Below are 9,677 nucleotides of genomic sequence, written 5' to 3'. Positions count from 1 at the left end.
TACATCAAATATTTATGTTATCAATTCCTATACTTGATAAAATTTTCAAAATATTTCAACTATTTTTAAGTTATTTATAGACGTTTGAAATTTTCCGATTTTAGTTTTGTATTCTATAAATGTCAATAAAATAAGGATTGAAAATTTGAAACAAGGTTCCACGTAACACAATAAATCTAATTTGATTAATTTGGAATTTATTTTATAGGTACCTACATTTAAAAAAAAAATAATATAATTAATATTGCATAAAATATCCAAGACTAAAAACTCGTCTCCGATCAGAATCGTTTTTCATATACAATGATATTATATCATTGAATTCAAATTTAATACCATCCTTTACAGTAACCCACTTGAAAACTACTGTACAGCAGAGCGAAATCCACTTATTTACCCGCTTTTTTCGGTTTTTTTTTTTTATAAATGTCAATAAAATTTTTTTATTGGGTCAAAAAACGTGAAAATTTAGTACAAGGCTCCTGACATACTGTTACAATAACAGTTGAAAAATATTAAAAATAAATAGGCACACATTTTTTTTATAAACATTATAAATTCGAATTTTGACAAAATTTATCAAATTTAAATGTTATAATTATTTTGTAGTCAAAAATTTATAAAACGTTAAACTTTTATAGCTAATAATTGAAAATTTAAAAAAAGATTCTACGTAAATAGGTTATATATATAGATTACTTTATTCACAATAATATCATCAAGTATACTTGGTAATATCATAGGCCAACTGAGTAACTGACCGAAGACGGTCAGTATCGTTTCTCGTATACAATGATATTTTATCATTGAATTCAAATTTATACCACCCATTATTGACCCACTTATTATCCCACCTATCATTTCAGTTGATGATTGTCGAAAAAGATGGAAAAACATGAAGGATACTTACAATAGACACAAAAGAAATAGGAAATTAGGAACGGGATCGTCAGCGCTAAGCAAACCAACAAAGTGGGCATTATCAGATGCACTATCATTTCTAGACGTTGTTTTATATGAACGAGAGTAAGTTTTTTTTTTAAATTACTTAAAAAAATTGTTTTACAAGTGTATTTATTTGATGAAAAGAACGCCAGTATATATTATTTTTAAATAATTGTTCCGTAGATGTTTGTCCAGTATTCAACCCTACACAAATGAGTATGCTAGTGAAAATGAAAATAACTCTATTTTAGAAGATTCAGAGGTTCAAGAATTGAATAATACACCATCAATAATTCCATCTACATCACAAGGCTATGTGGGGCCCATAGAAGATATTATAGAAGGTAATATAGAAAATATTAATTCAGTACCCGAAAAAAGTAAAAGTAACACTGAAAAATGGCCCCCCAAAAAACAAAAACAAAATGAAGAATGGATCTCTGTATTAAAACAAGGGAGTGAAGAGAGAAAAAAAATTTTTGAAATTATCAATAAAGTTGAGGAGGATGACCCGATTGATACTTTTTTCAAGAGTATGGCATCAACAGTGAAAACTTTTTCTACTAGCTTAAAAATTAAAGCAAAAAAGGAAATTTTTGACATTGTTAATAATTTGGAGTTTCAAAATCATGGTATTAATAATGATTCAACACCCAGAATATATTCATCATCTCCAAGTACACAGTCATCTCAATCAACATTTACGACGTATAATCAACCAGTTCCTGTAGAAGGTTTACCAGAAGTAGTCAACAACTATCAAATATCAAGAGAAAATTGGATGCAGTATGGAGAAGATTATGATCAATAAGCTCTATACATTTTTTTATTTATTTGGTATAAAAAATGTTTATTTAATTTTAAAATAAATTGTTATTTTTGATTTTCATTTGTAAGTGCATACATATTATGTTTAATTTTTTTTATCAAGGAAAAGGTTTTTATTTAATTTTAAAATAAATTGTTATTTTTGATTTTCATTTGTAAGTACATACATATTATGTTTAATTTTTTTTATCAAGGAAAAGGTTTTTATATAATTTTAAAATAAATTGTTATTTAATTTAATTTTGGTTTGTAAGCTCTCATAAATAAGTTTATTATGTTTGTTATAAAAAGGTTTTTTTAATAAATTATTATAAAACAGTTTTATTTTTGTTTTTAATTGATGTTTTATAGATTTTTGCAATGTGATAGACTGAGTATACTTTTTTAACTCCAATAAAGAGTCTTATTTAATTAAAAAAGGAAAATAAGTTTATAGATATTAATTATGATATTAAATTGTAGTAGACTTACCTTAACGTTACTGCTAATTTTTCAGCTGCTGATATTGGCTTTGGAAATTTTATACTTGGACTAGTTGTTATATAATTCTCTATTATATTTAAGACGTACGTGTATTGATCTCTACTTAATCTAAAAAATTCCCGAAATTTACTCTCATCTCTCCATAAATGTTTTTCGATGAGTATACTGAAGACACCTTCTGTTTTCCTAGTTAAAAACATCTCATGTGCCTTGTTGGAATTGTTAAACATTACCTTATTGATAATTGTTTGTTCTTCATCTACTTCTTGTAAAAGAAGTAAATTTAAAATTAACTTTTGTTTTTTGTTTAAAGACATTTTGAAAAAGAAACGTCTTGTTGCTAACAGAGAAACGCAGCAAATGGTTCGTCGCGGTGCGGCGCGGCAGTAGTAGGAATCCGTACCCATGCCGCGCGGCCAAAAAATCGACAGCGCGACTGGGATTTTAATCGCGCCGCGCCGCGGCGCGTCTGCAGACGCGTTCATAGGAATCACACCTTTACTGCTATCAAAGTGAGATAAATATGAAGATGCGGTTTCGGGTGAATTCGATTGTGGCAACAAAACTCCTTCTTGAGGAGTATCCTGCAGTTGGTTAATAGTTTGGTACATAGTAGATGGACAAGATAAATGATCTGGTTGAATAATAGATGATTCATTATATCCAGCTACAGTACTGGAATAACTATGGTGTAATTGAAGTGAATAATTGGTTGAATTGTGAGATATGTTAGAATAGTTTGATGTGGAAGAACTAGACAAAGGTGTTGATGAGCGAGAACAAACTCCATCAAATGGCGTTGTTGTTGGAGTCATTACCTTATGTGATATTGTTAAGTTTCCCATTTCACCTAAGAATAAAGCTTCGTTGATAATTTTTTCAGCAAATAATGCTTGTGTCTTGTCTTAGTCTCGAAGTTTTAGTGCTATCCCTTTACCAAAAATGTCATATCACTCATCTTGAGATGCTGGACGTTTAAAGTGATTCTGAACGGTTAACAAAACATCTTTTGTTAAAGCTGCTTCATAATTTCTTTTTAATGGTCTTGTAGATTGAAATTTAGTACAAGTAGTATCTGTAGAAGTAGTACTTGTGAGAGTAGATATAGGTAGATCTTCAGAAGGAGGGTCCTTATTTGATTCTATTGCTGTTTCCGATAATTTTTCCGTATTAATCTGAAACAATATTTATTTACTTTAGTTTCCACGAACAGTCAATGAATGGAAAAATATATCGATGTTATTTGAAGAAAAATGGAACTTTCCTCATCTACTTGGAGCAATAGATGGAAAACATGTGGCTATAACTGCACCAATGGGAAGTAGTTCGGAGTATTATAATTATAAAAAACATCACAGCTTGGTTTTAATGGCTATAGTTGATGCAAAATATCAGTTTATTTTGTGTGACTTTGGAACCATTGGAAGAGTTTCGGATGGAGGGGTATTACAAAACACTAAGCAAAATTAAAATTAACTCCGATAATTTTAAGTTCGGGTTATCAACACTACATGCTTGGATACGTTTTTTTGAATGTTTGCTGCACGTATCCATCCTATCGTTTACCTTTTAAAAGTTGGAAAATCAGGTTAGTTTGTTTAATCGTGTTTTCATATTGAATAAGTGTATTAGAATAATTTTTTCTAAACATAATTTTAGATCGGAAGAACACAAGAAAATATTTTCGGAAAGAAAAAAAAGATTCAAGATGACTTTAGATCTGAAATGGATCTATTAGTCGATATAGTTTTGCAAGGTATAAACAAAAATAGCTAAAAGATTATTTAAACAATATTTAGATAATAAATAATATTTTGTTACGACAAACGATGGTAATACAGCTAGAAAGTTTTTTAGATATTTTGAAAAGTCTGCCAAAATTACCTATATAGATGAAGAACTTATAAAAAAATTTGGAAATATACTGATGGTTTTAGCTAGTGGTTACGAAATAAAAACAGTAGCATTTAAGAACTATTGTTTAAATACAGCAAAATATTATTACATGCCTGCGAGTGTACATAAAATATTAATACACGGTGCTGATGTTATTCAACACGCACTACTTCCAATTGGTAATTTCTAAAATATTTATATTTCATTCGCAAAAGCTTATTATTTTATATATTTACTATTTTGTCAATTATCCGAGAAAGCTCAGGAATGCAGAAATAAAGATTTTAAGATATTTAGACAATATCATTCAAGAAAAAATTCTAGGATCAATAATAAATAATAATGAAGATCTTGTACATATGTTATGTGTATCATCTGATCCAGTTATATCAAGTTTACGTAACGTACTAAAAAAAATATACTCAAGCTTTACGACGAAGCAAAAACCTTAAATATATCGAATAAATAAAATAAAAATATATATAAAAAAACGCAGTTTATTATTCCATTGTGCACTGATTCCATTAAAACCAACCTTTTTAATTATGATGTGTATGAGGTATAAAATCCATTTTTTTTTCTGAATAAATTTTTATGAAAATAAATTATCGTAAAAAAAAAATTTATAATTTTTTTAAATTTCAAAAATGTTGATAATAGTGGGTTGAAATAAAAAAATAATGACAAATTTGAAATTGTTGCCCTCGAATACATATGTTTTCATATATTTAATAGTAATATCTAATAAATTAAAGGTGATATTAATTTCGACAAGCTAAAATTACATTTCAGACCACTGTGCGTCACAAAAAACTATGCGTGTCAATATAGATTGATACTCGATTTAAATATTACATGTTGAATACAATATATATATATTATTAAAGGCCTTCCGCTGTGCATTTATTAGCATCTCGCATCGGCGACCACTGTCCGACAACGAATGTCGGGCCACAACTGTCCGACTGCAACTGTCCATCTGTCGAACGACAACTGCTGTCCGGCTCGCCGGACGTCGGTGACACCGTCACACACCGGTAAAGATAATAGACGGGATAATAGAGCGGGGAGCGGGGAGTCTAGAGAGTTCTAGAATGATCTCGGGTATCAATGACCGGTGGTCTATCGATAAAGGCTATGACGGTGTACGTATTTTATAAATGTATATATATATATATATGTATATGTGTACCGATATCCGATACACATATTACATCAATAATTTCGTGAGAATCGAGAATAAAGTTAAATATATTTTCTTATCGAATACATTTTACCGCCCGAGCTTGGTCCATTTCCACTGTTTTGTCTCGGTTTTGTTTACGTTGTTATCGTACAACTGGATCATAATTGCTTCCAACATAGCTGACGATATGGTGGGATTTTCCCGGACGTCCAACACGACCAGAGAGTTGTTGATCATCAACGTGGAGAGCGCCAACTGAGCGCCGTGGTCTGTAAGCCCACAATTCTGCAGATCCACAGCTTTCACATAATAGTCATCTTTTAACGACTCAAACAGGTCGGCCAATCCAGCGTCGCCAATGCTAGTGTTGTTGTTGAGCGTCAACCTCCTTAGCCCGTGCATGATATCCGGATTGGCGGACCTGTACCTCAGCGAGTGCGCCCAACATTCTTCGTGTCGCTTAACCTGCTGTTTTTTGATCACGTCCAGCAGACCGGACTTAACCGAAGCACGACTTAGGGAACATCCAGACAGGTCCACGGACCGGATGTTTGGTTTGTCCCTGAGCACCCGGCACAGCGATAAACAGGCATCGTCTCCGATGCGGCTGTAGGCCAGAGATAAGTGCTGGAGCGTTTGGTTGGTGTCGATACCTGATATGATAGTTCCTAGAGCTTGTTCGTCGAACAGCACATTTTCCAGTTCAAGGCAAACCAGTGCAGTCGTATTGATCATAACTTCGTAAACCGAAGTAGCAATCAGTCGCATCACGTATAGTGTGCTCACAGCAAGAACGTTTCTGTAGAAAAACGATCACGATATAGTGACGACAACAACAATAATGTACCGCAAGTCACGGAAATTACGGGTGACAAATCTAGAAATAGACCAGGCAACAACTATAGCCACCCTATCATTATAAAATATCTTAAATTTAAAAAAATTGTCGATTTTTAATGCTTTATGGGAGTTAATCATAAAATACCAGATATTTTACAATATGCTTACATATTGAAAGCATCAAATCCAAAATACCTATTATACAAATTCTTATTGTTCTATTTTTTTTTCATGGTTGAGGGGGGAGGGGAAGAAGAAATGACTCAGCCATTTTGCAAAAATATTCCATTGGTATTTGAAGCGCTAAATGACATTTTTTAATGTGTGCTTTTGAAAATTATTAAAACGAGAAAATTATAGTATTTATGGAAATGTTTTTAGAAGTGATCATATAATTTTTTTTTTTGTTAATGGGCATTTTTTTTCATGGGCATGAAAAATAATTGTAATTATAAATATTTTATGAACTTGATGTTGTAGGTAAGTTTATTTCTAAGAAAATTTGGCCGCCCAGTTCTACATATTTTGTCTCTGGGTAATAAAACTCATGTATGTATTGAATTATAACATGATATGTAAACATGTTAATCTTCCATTACCTACGTTCTCAAAGGCGATTAAGATTTAAAGTATTTTAATTTATTATTATATTATTATAAATTGCACTTAAATATACCTTACCAATCTATATCAGCATAACATAAGGAAGACACAAGAAAATTTTTGCTACTTAATTTAATAATATTTTATTTGGATTCGAAAAACACTTACTTTGGTGCTTCAACGACACTACCAAATGTATCATAGTTTCTTGCCAATTTTTCTGTGTATCGTTTATTTTTTATGCGCACGTGATGGGTACTGGTATCAGTGCTCAGAGCTTCCATTGCGACTTGCCAATCTTCAGCTTTTATACTATCACCTAATATTTCAATGGAGTTCATCTTAACACTACATTTCACCCACTGAACGGGTCGTGTTTTGTATTTGCCACAAAGTGCAGTGTATACCAATCCAAATTGATGTTTCAATGAACTTTCGAACGACTCGTTTGACCTGATGATAGATAATGATGTTTTATGTTTTTCTCTAAGAGATGACAACATTCTAGAGCTATTGGATTTTGACGAATGACCAACCGACATGGTCAAAAGTGGCTTAAAATTATGTTAATATAATGTGGGGAAAATATAAGTCAATTCTCAGAAGAATAAATCTGAACATGTGCTATTTTGTTCTTAAAATAAGTTTTAATAATGTTCACAAAATATTCTAATGCAATTAAATAAATTATTATCTAGTATAATAATTTTAGTGGATCTGTTTATGCCAAACAGACAAACAAACAACAATTACGTGCTATGACAACTTATAAATATATCGAAAAAATATTATAATATTAATATTCCAAAATCACTCAAGGATTTCTTTTCATATCACAAAATCGTATCCATGACGAATTAATTAAAATTGAATAAAAATGGGTTACTTATATTAATTATTTTAACTAAAATTGATCCAAATTTAGATTACTTGACCGGATAATTCAGTCTAAAAAGGTATAGCTAAGTACTAAGTTTATGTAATAAATAATACAGACCCCCATTAAAATAAATAAATTTGTTACCGGCCAAGTAAACTAAATTTGAATCAATTTTAGTTAAAATAATTAATATTATAAATTAATATAAATAACCTATTTTTATCCAATTTGAAATAATTGGTCAATTTTGAGAGTAGGTAGGTTTTTATTAACTGGAGCTTAGAAAATCACCTTTCATCACTTGTAACTTGCAGTTATGAGTAAAGCTAAAAGTATACGTCGAGCAATAAATTGATACATTTGGTGCCAATGATCCAATATTTTAATTACAAACTTTAAAAGTTCAATCGGAGACAAATTGGATTCAACCATTGGTATTATAATTCTGAGTTCATCTGCCATTTTAAGTCCGTTGATATCGGCTGAATCTCCATTTGTTAAAAATAGTTGCAAATCTTTGCAGTGATTTAATAGGTTATCGTATGAAATATATTTTTATTTATTTATGTCATAAAGAAAAGAAAAATAATCGCTGTTCTTTTATCTGTTAAAATCTATCATTTATACTATTAATAGCAATATCAAATATATTATTAAGGAAGTAAACTTTAAAATCAATTTTTGGATTAATAATAGGTTCATCCAAGTTTTTGTAATCAATTTGTCTTTTAATACGACGCACTTTGATTCTTCTAACTGATTTCTCAAATTCATACACCATATCAATTTCTGATGCCAGTTTTGAAGCTTCAAAAACTTATTTGTCGCAATTTGAATTATCACAATCAAGTCATTGATGTTCCAAATATGATAATAATGCTTCTAATATTTTTATATATTTTTATTTATGTACTCATATCAAAATTGATTTTTACATTAATTTGGTTGAGTAAATCATATCAAATAATGATAGAACAAAGAAACTTAATTTTTTTTAAATACTTACGAAGACATTCAGCTTCATGTCTAGTCATAAAATCCAAATCTTCATCTTGCACAATTTCGAATTAAACATCATACATTTTTCCAATTTAGTAATGAAAAGGTTTAAGTGCTTCGATTCTACTTTCCATCTTGTCTGACTTAATAACTTCACCATTAAATTTATAATATTCCTTATATTAGTAATATATTCCAAAATTATACTATAATATTTTGCTTCCTTAACCAAAGTCAGTATGTGTTTCTTAATAGCACCGGATATTAAGCTTATGATTTCATTTTATATTGACGCGGCCCGCGTAATAGCCGTTTGAATTCAAACGGCCTTTGCGCGGAAACCTGCGCCGTATATTCTCTCTGTCAACCACCAATCGACGACGGCCGACACCAACACGCGATAAGCGCGCCTGGAAATGTCGACCGCCGGTACCGCGAACCGGCTTGTAGCAAGTTCTAGGTTTTACGACCGCGCTTGAGTGACAAACACCACGCACCGATCGTCCTCGCCCGTGTCGTACCCTCCCCGTGCAATCGTGCTCTTTATTGTGTGCTTTTGTTTTTTTTTACTTTACTTCCTCATCACACATATTTTTTTTGTTTGTTGTTGTTTCTTTTGTCGTTAAAATAAAAACAACCACCGCACATCTGCGATCAAAAACGAAAGTGTTTTTTTTTTTGTTAACACACCACCATAATTATCTTTGTGGGATCCGTCCAGGACCGCCACAAAATTGGCTCCCCTTACAGGAATCACCGGTAAGTAAACTCTGTTTATCTTAACTTACCCCATACTACCCTCATTACATTTCCCGTTGTGCAACTCGCGGAAAAATTCCCGATCCCATACGACGCGAACGTGGTTTGCAGGCGGTAACGGAAAAACCCGGCGTTACGTAACATAACCACAAAGCACGTTACGACCGACCGACCACGCCGCCCGACTTACAGACGCACCGATTTCAGCGCGCGCGACACCGCAAACACACGGAGTAGGATAGGTAGGAACGCTAGAGC

General features: G+C 31.6%; 2 protein-coding genes and 1 pseudogene across 2 annotated transcripts; 2 read left to right on the top strand and 1 right to left on the bottom strand.

Annotated features, from left to right (window-relative positions):
* The first annotated feature begins 895 nt into the window (after positions 1–895).
* LOC149062014 (uncharacterized) lies at positions 896–1,756 on the top strand. Its single transcript, XM_089217370.1, has 2 exons — positions 896–1,026; positions 1,129–1,756. Exons 1-2 carry the CDS (start codon positions 896–898, stop codon positions 1,754–1,756), a joined length of 759 nt encoding a protein of 252 aa, XP_089073496.1.
* A 1,023-nt stretch (positions 1,757–2,779) lies between these two features.
* LOC149062013 (uncharacterized) lies at positions 2,780–5,193 on the top strand. The gene is made up of 4 exons (XM_089215176.1): positions 2,780–2,797; positions 3,457–3,699; positions 3,916–4,012; positions 5,063–5,193. The coding sequence occupies exons 1-4, from the start codon at positions 2,780–2,782 to the stop codon at positions 5,191–5,193; spliced, it is 489 nt and encodes a 162-aa protein (XP_089071302.1).
* A 169-nt stretch (positions 5,194–5,362) lies between these two features.
* LOC107171137 (centrosomal protein of 78 kDa-like) lies at positions 5,363–7,323 on the bottom strand (annotated as a pseudogene).
* Positions 7,324–9,677: the final 2,354 nt, after the last annotated feature.

The sequence above is a fragment of the Diuraphis noxia genome, unplaced genomic scaffold (genome assembly GCF_037042655.1).
Source record: "Diuraphis noxia isolate RWA-SAM2 unplaced genomic scaffold, SU_Dnox_SAM2 contig0001, whole genome shotgun sequence".
Classification (NCBI taxonomy): Eukaryota; Metazoa; Arthropoda; class Insecta; order Hemiptera; family Aphididae; genus Diuraphis; species Diuraphis noxia.
The sequence above is the reverse complement of the archived record's forward strand: the minus strand, read 5'-3'. Positions and strand labels throughout refer to the sequence as shown.